Below are 16,298 nucleotides of genomic sequence, written 5' to 3' on the forward strand. Positions count from 1 at the left end.
TCGTCGTGGAGGAACGGCGGCCGGGCCATGTCGGCGCTGGAGTGGTTCGCCCACAAGCCCTTGGGCGGCGGCATCTTCTGGATCCAAGAACGTTTTTACGAATCGGGCAACCGGGCCAACATCTGGCTGGTGCGGGGCTCGCAGCGGGACGTGGTGATCGATGCCGGGCTGGGGCTGCGCAGCCTCCCCGACTACCTGCGCGCCGCCGGGCTGTTGGCGCCGGCCGAGGGGGCCGGCCCGCGGCCTTTGCTGGCCGTCGCCACCCACGTCCACTTCGACCACTCGGGCGGGCTGCAGCACTTCGAGGAGGTGGCGGTGCACAGCGCCGAAGCGGCGGCCCTGCTGCGAGGCGACAACTACGAGGCCGTCACTTGGCTGTCGGACCGGGAGGTGGCCCGGCCGCCGCGGCCCGGCTGGCGGGCACGGCAGTTCCGCGTCCCGCCCGTCCGGCCCAGCCGCCTGCTGCAGGAGGGTGAGGGCGGCCGCCCGGCCCGCGGTTTAGCTTCTCCCTTTCCATTCGTGTCCGGGCGTGGGGCCGAGGGGGATGCCCGAGGGGAAGGCGTCGTGAACGGGTGTTCTCGTGAATTATGATACATAAGGAGCGGCTGAGGGAACTGGGGGGGGGGGGGGGGGGGGGTGTGTTAGTCTGGAGAAGAGGAGGCTGAGGGGAGACCTCATGGCCCTCTACAACTACCTGAAAGGAGGGTGCAGAGAGGGGGGATGAGTCTCTTGACCCAGGGAACAAGTGCCAGGACAAGAGGGAATGGCCTCAAGCTGCGGCAGGGCAGGGTCAGACTGGCTCTTAGGAAGGATTTCTTTGCAGAAGGGGTTGTTGGGCGTTGGAATGGGCTGCCCAGGGCAGAGGGGGAGTCCCCATCCCTGGAGGGGTTGAAGAGTCGGGTTGACCCAGCGCTGAGGGATCTGGTGGAGTTGAGAACTCCCTGAAAGGAGGTTGCAGAAAGCTGGGGATGAGCCTCTTTAACCAAGTAATAAGTGATAGGACAAGAGGGAATGGCCTCAAGTTGTGCCACGGAAGGTTTAGACTAGATATTAGGAAGTATTTCTTTACAGAACGGGTAGTCAGGCGTTGGAATGGGCTGCCCAGGGAGGTGGTGGAGTCCCCATTCCTGGAGGTGTTCAAGAGGCGGGTTGACATAGCACTGAGGGATATGGTGTAGTTGGGATCTGTCAGTGCTAGGTTAACGGTTGGACTAGATGATCTTCAAGGTCCCTTCCAACCTAGATGATTCTGTGATTCTGTGAGAACGGCCAGTGGGAGGTTAATGCTTGGACTGGAGGATCCGCAAGGGCTTTTCCAACCGAGATGATTCTGTGAATTGTGAATCTGGGGTCGCGGGGTGACAGCTGTGGGTTGGCTGCCCCTCTTCTCCAGCTGCGGTAGGCAGCCCCTCATGCAGCACGTAAACCGGTATTTTTTCACTTCGGTTTGGTCTCCACAACCTGCTTTGCATATCGACAAGCCATCCGCAGGCCTCAATGTGGAACGAAAAAGATACGTAGTGGGTCAAATTCTTGTTTCTACCAGTTCTGAAAATATTGACAGGAATGGAGAAACGGGCATAAAATACCCTGGGCTTGCCTGACCTGTTTTCCTGTTGGTGCAGGATTTTTTTTCTTAGAATGAAAATCACTCAACAGTGATTTGAGTGATTAATTGAGCATCCCAGGTTTAGCCTTAGGCTGCTAACAGTATGTCACCATGTCTGTCAGTTCTGGCGACTGGTGACCCAGATTATTTATAAACCATCGAGGTATAGCAGTGTAAGGAACAAAGCAATTCATTGAAATACATACTGCGAAGAATATGGATTTTGTTTTACAGAAGTTACCTAAATAATACGTGCTGCGAGGAATATGTATTTTTACAGAATTTACCTAAATTATGTAAAATTCACAGAAGTGACCTGTTACAGATAAAAAATTCCATTTTGTCTCTCATAAGTAACAACAACTAAGTTATTTTGGCAACAACCAACCTAACTGTACAACACAGTGAAGCAGAAGTTAAAGGGTAGCAGTGTGACAGACAGGTGACACCTTTTGCAGGGGACTTGGTCTCTTCTTGGCTGTATTACACCATCCCACATAGGTGCTTGGAAAAGCAGAACTGAACTTACTGAAGGCTTCAGAGAAGATGTGATGTGACACTCAGCTATAGTCAGTCAACAGATTCAATTGTTTTTTCTTTAAAAGGGAGGAATTATTGAGAAAATAATGTAAAAGAACAAGCACACTCGCTCTCAAAGTAACATCAGAGTTTCTAAGATAACATTTATTGAGACATACTGTGTGGAAGTGGCATGTCATCTCCACTGTGTGTGATTGCTGTGGGGTCAGGCTATCCAGTAATACTGAAAATACAGAATGTGCCCAGGGGCAAGGGCAATAATCTGTTACAGTCCAAAACCGCAGCTTCTACTTGCTTCGTTTGTTTAGTTTTTGCCATTACCTTAATCTTACTAGATGTTTCAAGCACCTTTAATTTCACCTGTTCTAGCTAAAATTGCATCTACTTGTACTGTGCCTTACCATTTAGTGTTTTCCTAGTAACTAGTATATTCTAGGACTCACAGTTTCCTTTAGTGGTCCCTTCAGCTTCAGAATTTAGGAGTTTTTCTTAAATTCTGCATGCTTCTTTAAATTTTGCATGCTATATTCTGCTTCTTTGTATTCCTTTCAGTGCCAGGAGCAGTCTGAAACCCACTGCAACACTTTCCTCCATTGACTTCACCACCTCCACTGTGGTTTCATTCACCAGTACATTCATTTTCTGCACAGTCTTCTCAATAGTCAAGTCTACTTCTTTTTCCTGCCAAGGCTCCCCAACATTTCCCTGAAAGAGAATTTGGCTAAAAATTCTATTTGATAATTTTGAAACTAGCAGCTTCTGCAAATGTTCCCCTGTTGGGTACAGGATGGTCAGGAGTTAGCTCTTCGGTGACTTCCAAACACTGTTTGAGCATTTTCAAAAATCCTTTTCAGTTAAATACCAAAGGTCCTCTCACAAAAGGTCTTCCTTTCAAGAGTTAAGTACCTTCAGACTTGCTGAGTTTTGAGTAAATTTGTGGCATGCCTGTCTGTGGTGTGAGGCAATCTGTAACTTTCAGATTTTTGATATGGTAGAGGTTTGGTAACTTTTTGTTGTTCTCCATGGAACTTGAAATGCGTTGTTTTACATTGTACTGGATGTTTTACATTGTACTGGATGTTATTTCTTTTAGCAATGTTTCATATAGTTGTTAAGGAGCTGCTTCTGAGCAGCTGTTGGTCTTCTTTCCCTGCACAGCCCAAAAGTTTACATATTTACCACCTGTAAATGCCTTTTGCACATTTATAATTATGCTGCCATTACAATTTACAAGCAGACTTATTTGGCCTGTTTTCCACCCCTAGACTGGCTTTCTGCTGAAAGTACCAGTTCAGTGGCTACAATGAAAAGGCATTCACATTTAAGATGGCAAAAAAAATGACATAATGTTGAGAAAGTTCTATTTTTGTATATCTGGTTGAGTAAGATGAAGAAAGTGTGTGGAGGCCAGTCTTGGTTCTTCTCCAGCAATTTATGTTCAGACCTTTTGCCTTTCAGAGTTAACAGCAGTGCAATTCTAGGTGAATTAAGTGAGGGCAAAATGATAATAAATTGTGAAATACTTACTTTGTAAACTTTCAAAGGAGACCCTGCTTAGATGTGTTCTGTTTGATTCCTGTTTTATTTCCTCTGTCACATTTCTTTTCACATTGTTTAGTTTATTAGGGTGGGAATAGCTTCAATTAATACAGTCCAAGCCTGTGTTAACTTTTTGTCAAGTGTATTTTTCAAGTGCCTCTTTGGCGCTCACCAGGAAAATAAATATCCCGCTCTCTTTTCTGTGGATATATAGCATATGGGTAGGTCGTATTCTTCATGGTGTTTAATATACACGATAAATGCATATGTTTTCCTTGTTTGCAGGGGATGTGATCAGCCTTGGAGACCGACAGCTTACTGTCATGCACATGCCTGGTCACTCAAGAGGCAGCATTTGCTTACACGACAAAGACCATAAGATTTTGTTCAGCGGAGACGTGGTGTACGATGGATCCATGATTGACTGGCTTCCCTACAGCAGAATAAGTGACTACGTTACAAGCTGCCAGCGCCTCATGGAGCTGGTGGACAGAGGTCTTGTGGAGAAGGTACTGCCTGGGCACTTTAACATATTTGGGGCAGAAAGGCTGTATCGGTTAGCTTCCAACTACATTTCGCAGGCTGGAGTTTGTCACAAGGTTTCAACTTGTGCCATGAGATCCATCGCAAGCATAGCACTTCGCATTACAAATTCGAGAGTCACTTCCTAGTGACAGTGCGGTTTGTGTGACCTGTTCCCTGTTGAAAAAAAACAAGTGGCTTGTGAAAGTGTTGATAGAAGCAAAAGCAGTATGCATTAGTAAAAAGCTGGCAAATTGATACAGATGAGCTGCAAAAATTCTCCCTATTTTTGCCTACTTTATTCCTATTTTTATAAAAAGTATGTGAGTGAGTAGCTTTAGCCAAAGCTACATTTTTCTTTCTATTTTTTCAGGGCATGTTTGCACACATACTGTGACTGAAATATATTGTTTTATTTTTGTTATGATCCTGACGGATGCATATATGCCAAAAGAAGAGGTTTTACATTCATGCCTGAAACCTTGTGGATGTAGCGCTAGGCTTGTGACTATTCACTCAACTCCTGCTCAGGTTTTGGCCTAACACAGCTCATGCTAAGACATGGTGTCTGCTGGGAGCAGCGCCGTTAGGTCAAAGCTAGAGCAGTGCCTGGGCAGGACTCGGTGGGCAGACGGAGGAAAGGGCCATTCTTCAGCCGTCAGCACCTGCCGCTTGGTGCCTGCTGCATCTTTGCAAAGCGACTGTCTGGCAGTTTCTTTAGAACCCACTAACATATGGAAATGCTAAAGACCAAACTTCCAAGCTGGAAGGTATAGATACATCAGCTTATCCAAAAAGCTTTTTGATGCAGATCCAACAGCAGACGGACTGTTGAGGCTTTCGCGCTTCCCCATGTGGTGCAGGGAATGCCTGCGCCGGGGCAGAGGGGCACGAGTGAGCGCTCTCACCGTCGGCTGGGGAACTGTTCTGCTTGTAGGCGTGCCAGTTAGGAATTAGAGAAGTTGTGAACTAATGAATTAGTGTATTAGACTAGCCTGTACAAAGCGGATTGAGCCCTTGCTTGATGTGTTTTGGTTTTTTTTCTGATGAGCTCATTAAAAAAAAGTTTATTTTCAGAGTTTGTTGTTCTGTAAATTTGGAGAACTGGACTGTGACAAGCTTAAAGGTTTTATTGCTGTTCAAGAGTATTTTTCTGTGACTGGATTGTAGCTCGGTTGTTAATGCTCTGTGGTAGGGGAAGGATGGAAACACTAACATTACCTTGCCCTGCTGCAGCTGCTGGATTAAACAGCCGGTACACTTGTTACCACAAAGTGAATGTAACTTGAACTGTTCACTGTTTGCTTATTCGGTGTTTGGTGCATATGGTTTTTATGAAAAGTAAAGTGCATTGTATTTGAGTCTGTTCCAAAAAAAGCTGAATACATTGAGAAATGCTAAATGATGTTGTAACTTGCTTACGAAAACTGAATGTGTGATATTTAAAAGCTGTTGAAATGGTTGTAGTTTGTGTAATTATTCTAACAGTCTATAACTTTTTTAAAAGGACACTGTCTGATGTTATTTTTGTATATAGACATATATACTTTCCTAAAAAGACTGCAAATGTTTTTCCCAAATTTTAGTGCAGTTTAGCCTTATTTGTTCGGCTTTCACTTTACAGGGAAGCTTTTTCCCCCCCTCTCATCATACCCAACAAAAAGGGAGCCCAAAGTTTGGGCTCTAAGGCATGGGCAAGTGGAAGTTGACAGCCTTCTATTGGTGTAAATCCTGGTGAAAAAAACAGCTGCAAAATACAAAGCATCCCTGTCTGAAAATTATGAAGGCATATCTTATGTAATGCTTTTCTCCTTTCACAGATCACTGCACTCCTGCCTTTACTATTTGAATATATTCTTCACCAGGATTTGTACTGATAGGTTGTGATGTGCCTAGTTCTTGTTAGCAGTGCCTGTCTCCAAGCTGAAGCAAAATTGTGAGTGGGCAGGACAGGTGCAGCAATGCAGCACTTGAAAGACCTGTTATCACTCGTATCACAGTCCCTTTTTTTTGAGAAATCCAAGTGCATTGTTGTATTGCATGAGGAGTTTGAATCAGTGGGCAGACTTCAGTCATAAATGAAGCCAGGAGCTTTTTATCTTGGCCTCACTTGGCCGGAGGAGGAAATACAAAAGGTTAGCCTGGGAAGCAAAAAAGCCATTCGGTAAAGAGGCGCAGAACCAATTCCACAGTGTGGTTTTCCTTTTTTAGCCTGCTGACACATGCTGCTATTTACATAGCAGCCCAGACATTCTTCTTGATAGCTGAGGGTTCAGAGGCACAGATCCGAGGTGACAAGCGGGAAAGTTGGAATGGCTGAAGAAATACACAGCACTGAAGGGTCCACCAGTTTTCCTGATGAAGCTGTGGTGTCACAGGTTACCCGATGGTAGTTGAATTCCTTCAAATTAGCCATCTGCAGGGTAACACCAGCAGTAATATCGCTCTGTGCTTTTGAGAAGGCTGTAGGAGCACTGGTGATATCCCCCTGCCATAAGGCACAGAGACACCTCTTCTGACAGCCTGCTAATTTGTATGCAAATGTTCATCAGGAGAGTGAGACCACGCTGAATGAGCCTTTTGTGTTATACTGCTATTGGTTCGTTTATTTGATCCAATATTAGAAGCCCTGTAGCCAGATTTTACTGCATTGTAAAACCTGAGCTCCTCCCAGAAGGCTCACAGGCATGCCAGTGCAAAAGCAAAGATACCCTCCATCATCTGTGTTTAAATCTGTGCTCAGTATTGGCTACAAGATCCTTAAATGTCCAGATCACTGTCAAAACGCCCTATTAAGGCATGCTTAAGTCCATTAAGTATATGCCGATAACATCTATTGCCTGGGTTTTCCTCCTTGACCAAAATCTGGGGAATAATTTCCTAGCTCAGAAGTGAGCTTTACATGAACACAGCCCAAAATGTGGGGCATGTTAGTAAACTGCTGCTATAATCCAGTTGAAAGTAGTTTTTGAGGATCTTGAAATTTTTTTTGTACTATAAGAAATTCACTACTAGGTAAATTATACATCTTAAGTATAAAGAACTGTGACTATTTTTGTTAAGGATTGCCAAGTTTTAGTCATCAGAGTTTTACAGTGTCCCTTTAACACTACTTGGATTAAATATTTAAAACATACATTGTAAGTTTAAATATTGCAACATCTTGGGCATTTAGAACTGTGTTGATTTATTTGTAAAATCTAAATGTGTGTTAATGCAGCTTTCAGTAGATTGGGGAATTGACAAAAAAATCAGATAGAAAGTTTTGCTTTATAATCTGTCAAGACTTCTGCGATGTTAAACAGCAGTTTACTCTTAAAAAACTAATTTTGTCGTAGATAATCATAATAAAAAATGTTTTAATCCTATGCAGTCCTGTTGTAATTTCTAGGTATTTTTTAAGAGGAGTACTTTTTTATCCTAAACGTAGTGTAAAATCTTTACAAGCTGTTAGCAGTGTTTTCTGTGCTGAGCAAGAGACTGAAGTAGAATTTACATATCATAGACAGATGATGCAAAGCTTCTATAACACCTGTGCTGGGTTTGGGGGTGTGGTGGGGGTTTTGGTAGCAGGGGAGGGGGCTACAGTGGTGGCCCCTGTGAGAAGCTTCTTGAAGCTCCCCCGGCTCCGAGTCGGAGCCGCCTCTGGCCAAGGCCGAGCCAATTAGCGATGGTGGCTGCACCTCCGGGATAACGTATTTAAGAAGGGAAACCTGGGAGGAGGGGTTGGAGCTGTGAGGGAGACACCTCTGTGAACACCGAGGTCAGTGGAAGAAAGGAGCAGGAGGAAAGGGGGGAGGTTTTCCAGAGCAGAGACCCCCCTGTATCCTGTGGTGAGAGGGCAGGACCCCCTGCCACCATGGAGGTCACCGGTGGAGCAGATGCCGCCCTGCAGCCCGTGGAGGAGCCCACAGCGGAGCAGGCGGCTGCGCCCGAAGGAGGCCAGGACTGTGAGGGGAGAAGCAGCCCCCACTGTTGTAGTTCAGCGCTGGGAGAGCTGCAGCGTGTGGGAAGGACTCAGGTCAGAGAAGGTTCATGGAGAACTGTCTGCTGTGAGAGGGGAACCACGCTGGAGGAGACGAGAATGTGAGGAGTCCTCCCCCTGAGGAGGAAGAGGCAGCAGGACTGACCATAACCACCATCGCCTGCCCCCTGCACTGCTGGGGGGAGGAGGAGGTAGAGAGATCAGGGGCAAAGCTGGGCCCGGGAAGAAGGGAGGGATGGGGGAAGGTGTTTTTAAGATGCCCCACTCTGTCTGTTAAGTGTTGTTGCTGTTAGTATCTGAATTAAATTGATGTTCTTTTTCTTCCCCTAACAAGTCTGTCTTTTGCCCATGACCATAATGGGTGAATCATCCCTCCCTGTCCTTATCATGATTCCCAAGCCTTCTGTTGTATTTCCTCCTATCCGCACTCCTGAGGGGGAAGGGGGGAGCGAGTGGCTGCATGGTGCTCAGTTGCCCTCTGGACTCACACAACAACAAACCATGAGTGGGTACTTCTTGGAAAAAAACCACACATTTTAACACAAATCAGCATTACGTCTTCAATAGAATTCGCACACAGAAAACATGGATGTGATGAAGGTATATATTTGGGGGCCAATTTCAGTTTGTGGGGAGGTAGATTATTATTTTCACACAAGACAGTAGCTCATGACAGCTGTTTACTTGAAACAAAAGTGGTCACATAGCTTCTGTTCAGCACATAACTGGAGCTTAAAATAATGCCTAGCATTGCTGTCTAGTTTCTGATAAAAGGTAAGACTCCTTATCAACTGATAAACTGTAGAAGTTTTGTGGAAATTAGTCCATGAATAACAAAAGCAGCTGCTGTCATGAAAACCAGCAGAAAAGAAATGTGCCTGTATAAAGCCAAGAATAAATGAAGGTGAAATGCACCTGTTCATTTAAAGATGAAGATATGCTTCCTTCCAGACAACTGATAACTGAACTTCTGGGATGTCTGGTTGTTCAGTTAACACAATGCATTTGTTTTCCTCCCAGGAGTTCCAGTGTCGAGGTGCAGTCTTCAAGTCAATCTCTTTGCATATTAGCACAAGTACAATCTTACTTTCAAAACTAGCTTGTTAAATTTTGAATTTTATGGAGTGATGAGGACAGAATTTGAAGGCAAATATAGGTAGATACGATTTTATGAGGGAAATAGGGCAATTAAATGAAAAGAATCAAAAAATACTGCAATGTTGGTTTTATCTAAGGAATAAAAAAATGAGATTGGGAGCAGCCACTTCTCAGATTATGTTATTGGGGTCCCCCACCCAGCCCTGTTCCTCTGTCCTTTTTGGTGACATCTTTTATCATACAACCTGACAGTCAGGACTATCCCCATAGACGGGGCATCATCATTTGAAGATGTGGTACAACTGTGTGTCAATGATGCCCCATTACACATCTAGGAACAGGGTAACTCCTAGTGGAAGACAGACACCTCGGATCCGAGTTTATCAACTTGTGCCAACTCAAAACTTGCATCCTAATGAAGGATGTGCACAGCCTGTCTCTGTCATCTGAGGACTGCAATAAGTTCAGATGCACATCAAGAGTCACCGCAGCACAGGACAAAAAGATTTCAGTGCCCCAGTTACAAGGACTAGCCCTGGTGTTCGAAGTGGGAGCACTAGGAACCCAAGGTGTAAGCGAAATCCATCACTGTCACGAATCCTTTCTCAGAAAATGAGTTTGCCGACAAGTTGAAAGAAGTTTGTTACACATACTGTGGAAATCATATTTGACATCAGGTATGATACGGTAAATTGTCCTAGCAACAAGAATAAGTATTTTTCATCAGCATTTAGCAAATAAGGGGACATTTTGGTTTGCTGATGAGAAATCGAATACTTTATTGCACTTCCTTGCAGACAAGTATACAATAGAGGGCTGAGAAAAACCATCCTGAGGTCACCTAGCACCACCTTCATGCAGAGAAGCAGAATGTTTGCTTAAAACCAGAGGTTCCCACCTCTGCCTGCCCCCACTTTTTCCTGTTTCCATTACTTTTTCACTTCCTGGCCCCTCAACTGCCTCACATTTCTGGTCTGTTACCAACTTTTTCCTTCATCCCACAGCCTCTGCTGCTTCTGCACACATACCCAGACTTCTATGCCTCCGCATGAGTTCCCTCATCTTTTTTCCTCTCTTCCTCACTCTGAGAAATGGCTTCTTTTTCTTCACAGTATCTGAAATCCACCACTTCTGGAGCACAGAATAAGAAACCCAGCAGATAAAGGGCAGCCCTGTGGCTCACCATCACCCATAAAGGTCATTCCACAATGCCCTATTGATCAACCTAGACTTTCCTTCATATTCAGTCCAATTTATCCTTTTTTTTACAAATTAAGCTGTTATTCTTGGATGCAGTGGCTGTATAACATCTTTTTACATAGCAGAAAACTGTTACCAGACAGCTACCATAAGCTTAAAAACATGACATATAAGTAAAGATTTAATTCCTTTGTCTTTTCCCTCCAGATCTTTCCAGTTTCTTTATTCCTGTCTTAAACTATGCTCTGCAAAGCTGTACAGCACTCAAGCTTTGGCCAGCACCAAGCAGAGCAGAACAGGTTAATCCTTGCCTTACATGTTTGCACCTTTCCTGATACGTCGTATTGCTGATTTGTATTTCTGGTCCCTTGCAATCTCCAAATTCTGTTCTGTAATAACATTTTCGATCCAGTTACCTCCCATCTTGCCTTTCTGCACTGGAGTTTTTTCCTATGAAATAAAGAACCGTCAACTTGCCTTCATTCCATTTCTTATCGCTGATTCTAGGCCACCTCGTCAACTTATCAACATGATTTTGAATTCTGATCCTGTCTTCCATCATGCCTGTAACTCCACCTTCTTACAGCTTACCAGGTGGAGGAGGAAGCTTCAGAGTTTGAGGAGGCTGCTTTAGTCACACAGGGTATCTTTGCATCAATAAGAATAGCCTTCAGGCTGCCTCATACCTTTCTTCTGCTACGCCTTCATCTCATATTCAGCCTACACTCTGCTCACGTAGAATGGATTTCTTTACAGCCATCAATGTTTTGGTTCATCCTTTGGCACTTTGAACTTAAGCTTTAAAATGTAAAATTCTATTTTTCATACTGCTGTGCATGCAATCTGATTCCAGTTTCTTACCAGTTACATACAATTCTTATTTACAGCAACTATGAATGTGTGGTGTCATATTGAACTACACCTTGTATTTCACAATACATGCTATATCTGTGGCTATCTCAGATGAGTCAGGGGTCTTTATAATGGTCTGATACACATGGAAATGAAAGTAATTTTAATTTCTTCAGTACTACAGCATCTCATTTTATTTTTACATCAGTGAACATCTCTTTGCCATTATGACACTATGAAAGAAACATGGGATGTTTCTGCTAAAACGAACATTATCAGAGACAGAGAAAAAAAAAAAAAGGGCATTACTGTTAAATCCTAGACTGAAGGATGCTATACAGCAGAGCTCAGAATGAGCTTTAGAACAAGTGCTGTTAAAGCCTAGTGTAACACCTTGCCTTTTAAGAGCAGACATCTGTAGCCAAAGAAAACAAAAAATGGAGATCTGTTAGGAAAGAGGGAGGGAGATAAGGGCAGAAAAACATATGGCAAAGGAGGAATTATGAATATTTAACTTTTAGAATCTAGGTCTAAGAATTTAGCCAACACTGTTTCAAGTTATTATTTATAATTTATGCACGTATTTCTGAAATCATTAAGCAGTACCACTTGTGTCTAAAAATGCAACCAGATTTCATCCATTCTTCAGTCCCCTACTTCCAAACTGAATTGGGAAGCACAGATACAACTGAAAAGCAATCAGAAAATACAGGTTAGGTTTTATTTTAAACATTATTCGAAGCCAAATATACATACACGCTGGTAAAAACATTAGGTTATATGTACATCGCACACCCTGGTACAGCACAGGGATATCCAGGCTAGTCAGAAAGCAATTTAGTCCTCTGGGGTACGTAATTAGCCCAGACAACTATAGCGCGATGCTAAATCACTTCACTACGCGCTCATACATTAACACCGCGTTGCTGTGAGCAGTGTAATCACACCTCAAAGTCAGTTCTACAGAGAACGTGCAGGCGGAATACCCCCTCTCTGCTCCTCTATTCTCGTACCAAAAGGCAGTAAAATTCGTTCTTATCCAGTAGGGGTGGTGCAGGCTGGGCTGGAGCAGCAGCAGCCGCAGCAGCAGCAGCAGCAGCAGCAGACTTGCCCACTGGTGGCTGAGCAGTAAAAGTACAGGCAGTAGCTGCCTCCAAGGGCTGGGGCAGAGCTGCTGTGCTGAGAGGAGGAACACAGAGCCAGGTACCACCTGGGACTACATCTCTCTGCACAGACAAAAAAAAAAAAAAAAAAAAGCATCTAAATTTACCATGATTTCACCGTGAAAAGAATAGGCTTCCTTGCATAATTATGGATTAAAGTAAAAACCAACAGTGTTATTAAGCCTGCTCTTCGCCTTCGCTGTGCTATCCAAAACCATTTCCAGCACATAGTTCCTCCAATTTCAGCTTTTATTGCACAGGCTAATCTCACCAGTTTAATAACTGACTTTGCCCGTGTGTGTTCCCATGTGTGCCCAACAGTGCCCTGGGAAGGTTACGAGGCATTCAATAGCAATTAAAATAGGAAAGCACGGGAAAAACAAATCTCTGACACAGGGAGAATGACTCAGAAAAGATCCTTGGCCAACACATCTGTGACTGTACCAGAGCTACAGAGGAAGATATTTTCCAGAAGTTTGGTCCAGATCATCATTTCCAATCATCAAACTGGCAAGGATGCATGACATGTTTTTAATACAGCTTTACATTTTCACACTTATTTTGTGCTGTACAATTTGCTGTAAGAGTGACATGAACAAACAACACTGGTGCTTGCATGAAGTCTACCCAAGCAAAACTCATTTGAAAGTTTTTGGATTAATTTTATTGACAAAGCAGCTTGTTGCTTTATCTCACAAGGTTCTGATATTTGATCTGATTTTGAACAGCTGGGATGGGGTTTGCAATCTTCTGGACCCTCCAATTCAGCTTGGGACAAGGGAACAGTAGGGTGGTTTCAAATACTAATAAAACTAGGAATAGAAAAGGAAACATATTGACTGAAAGAGATGGCTGGCAGACAGCCTCACAAATGTCCTTCATATACCAACAGATGAGTTTGAAAATTAATTAACAGCTGAAGATACAGCTAATAATAAAGCCTTCAAGTATACCTCACAAAAAAAATCATTATTTTCCTCATTAAGCTGGCAATACACAGGTGTGAGGAACATGCTGGTGATATTCTAATTTATACACTCCAGTGATATTCTAATTTATCCACCCTACTCATAAGAGGTAATTTTAGAAGGGATTTAGCCAGCTTTGAAAATGTAAGGGTTTGCAAGTCACAGCTACCATACCCAAAATCAGGTATTTATTTTTAGCTATTATAATTTAAGCCTGCCTTTTCAGTTTTGAATTCCTGGCATCTCCATTTCATGTGCAATATGAGCACTGCTGCCAGCTTTACTAAATTTACAAACAGTGGCATTTAGGTTTCTGGAGCAGAGCTTTTGCTGTAGCATCCCATGAAGAACAGCACCAGTTGCACTAAGAATCTGTTTGCCTGGAGATCTTCTGCCCCAAAGATCTTACAGTTTAGTGCAGAGAGTAACAACATCACTACAAACACTGATGGTTGCCTTGATGGGACCAGCATGGAGTCCCAAGAGGTGTATTCAGGACTTGTACCCAACTCCCTGCTTCAGACAGGGGAAAAACACAGATTTGAAAGCAATTCTCAGATGAATGCACCTAAGTACAGACACATCCAAACAGCAAGGAGTGAAATGGAAAACCACTAATCAAAAATCTCACTACAGCACAAGTTTATGGTCAAACCTGCCAATAATTTATGCTTTTAGTTACTAAGCTACCATTTGTTAACAGAGGTCAATTACAAACTTCTTTGTACTACGTACTTCTGCCTACTTGATCTGTGGACCAGATATTATGAACGACTGCCAAACAAGCCTCATCTCTGCTTGACTTCGTTCAGGGAAAATGTCTTGAGCACACCTACTGAATCCAGCTCTTCACATCCAGCAGTGCGCACTTGGGGTCAACCTGCTACTGGTTTATTACTGGAAACGTAGGTGTAAAACACCTTCAAGGCATGCTGTCAGTCCTGAAGAGAGCAGGATTGAAATGCCTAAAGGAGTTTTTCACTGCCCAAGTTTTTTCAGTGAATCTAGCCAGGCTGCTTAGCACCGCATTAGGAAAGATTTGAACATCCATATGGTCCAGCTAGTAACACTGGACTATGCTGTTTCAGGACTGGTTATAAACCAGCCCTGTCATAGCAAGGTACAAGGGACAGGTATCGTGACACAGACCGGAGCACTGAGGCAGCGTTTCTTCCAAGTCGGTGAGACGAGTATTTCCTCCACCCACAGAATATGTAACAGTGGCTCGTTCACTGGTTTGAAAAGCACAGGAGTATTAACGACAATGAGTTAGCAAAATGTAAGCTGACCTTCTGACCTTTAGGGTAGAAGAATGATTCATGGTGACAACCAGAGCGGGCCCCACCGGCCCCCGCTGCCACCATGTCAGGCAAGGATCGCACCGAGATCTTCCCCTCGTGGATGGCTCAGACCGTCATGAAGGCTTGTTTGAAAGGAGCCCAAACAGGTCATAACCTCTTGAAGAAAAAATCTGATGCTTTGAGACTCCAATTCAGGCAGATCCTTAAGAAAATTATTGACACTAAAATGCTGATGGGTGAGGTGATGAGAGAAGCTGCCTTTTCACTTGCTGAGGCAAAGTTTACAGAAGATTTCAGTACCACTGTGATCCAAGATGTGAATAAAGCTCAAGTCAAGATCGGAGCTAAAAAAGACAATGTAGCAGGTGTAACCTTGCCAGTTTTTGAGCATTGCCAGGAAGGAGGGGACAGCTATGAGCTGACCGGCTTGGCCAGAGGTGGAGAACAGCTGGCTAAGCTGAAGAGGAACTATGCCAAAGCTGTGGAGCTACTTGTGGAACTGGCCTCCTTACAGACATTCTTTGTTACTTTGGATGAAGCCATTAAAATAACAGACAGACATGTGAATGCAATTGAACATGTGATTATTCCCAGGATCCAGTGTACTCCTTCTTGTATCATCACAGACCTGGATGAATGAGAACAAGAATTCTACAGGTTAAAGAATATCCAGGAAAAAAAAAAAAAAAAGGTATTGAAAGAAAAATCTGAGAAAGAACAGGAGCTGCGGAGGGCTGCTGGTGGGGAACATGAACCAGCCAATCTCTTAGAAGGATGAAGACCTTCTCTTTGAGTAACCCAGCACAGCATTTGGATATGGAGCAGGGGACCCAGAATACAGAATGTCCAATCGCAATATAATTCAGGATATGTTGCCTCAATGATACTTATGTGGCTTCTCAGTTGGTGTAAAAGTCTCAAATTGAATGGATTGTGGATTTCTCCTGGGAGATTAGAAATTATTTAAAACTTTTAAAACTAAAAAAAAAAAATGAGGAGCGGCTGAGGGAACTGGGGGGGTTTAGTCTAGAGAAGAGGAGGCTGAGGGGAGACCTCATGGCTCTCTCCAACTACCTGAAAGGAGGGTGCAGAGAGGGGGGGATGAGTCTCTTGACCCGAGGAACAAGCGCCAGGACAAGAGGGGTTGGCCTCAAGTTGCACCAGGGTAGGGTTAGACTGGCTCTTAGGAAGGATTTCTTTGCAGAAGGGGTTGTTGGGCGTTGGAATGGGCTGCCCAGGGCAGGGGGGGGAGTCCCCATCCCTGGAGGGGTTGAAGAGTCGGGTTGACCCAGCGCTGAGGGATCTGGTGGAGTTGAGAATGGTCAGTGGGAGGTTCAGGGTTGGACTGAATGATCTTCAAGGTCTTTTCCAACCAAGACAATTCTGTGATTCTGTGAACTCAAACAATCTATTAAGGTCTCCAGCCTTCACGTAATACAGATTGCTTCCCCCGGAAATTGTTAGGAAGACAGAGTCAGTAAAATGGCACAAAGGCTTGATAAAAATGCTTCCATAAACTCT

General features: G+C 43.9%; 1 protein-coding gene and 1 pseudogene across 1 annotated transcript; both read left to right on the forward strand.

Annotated features, from left to right (window-relative positions):
• The first annotated feature begins 2 nt into the window (after nucleotides 1-2).
• Nucleotides 3-7,578, forward strand: MBLAC2 (metallo-beta-lactamase domain containing 2). Its single transcript, XM_074856420.1, has 2 exons — nucleotides 3-472; nucleotides 3,974-7,578. The coding sequence occupies exons 1-2, from the start codon at nucleotides 28-30 to the stop codon at nucleotides 4,357-4,359; spliced, it is 831 nt and encodes a 276-aa protein (XP_074712521.1). The 5' UTR covers nucleotides 3-27; the 3' UTR covers nucleotides 4,360-7,578.
• A 7,260-nt stretch (nucleotides 7,579-14,838) lies between these two features.
• LOC141937965 (V-type proton ATPase subunit D pseudogene) lies at nucleotides 14,839-15,574 on the forward strand (annotated as a pseudogene).
• Nucleotides 15,575-16,298: the final 724 nt, after the last annotated feature.

This window comes from Strix uralensis, chromosome Z (assembly GCF_047716275.1).
Source record: "Strix uralensis isolate ZFMK-TIS-50842 chromosome Z, bStrUra1, whole genome shotgun sequence".
Lineage (NCBI taxonomy): Eukaryota > Metazoa > Chordata > Aves > Strigiformes > Strigidae > Strix > Strix uralensis.

Coding starts and splice junctions, on each gene's coding strand:
- MBLAC2 (XM_074856420.1), top strand. CDS start 28: ATGTCGGCGCTGGAGTGGTTCGCCCACAAGCCCTTGGGCGGCGGCATC. Junction 473..3,973: donor CAGCCGCCTGCTGCAGGAGG/GTGAGGGCGGCC, acceptor CCTTGTTTGCAG/GGGATGTGATCAGCCTTGGA.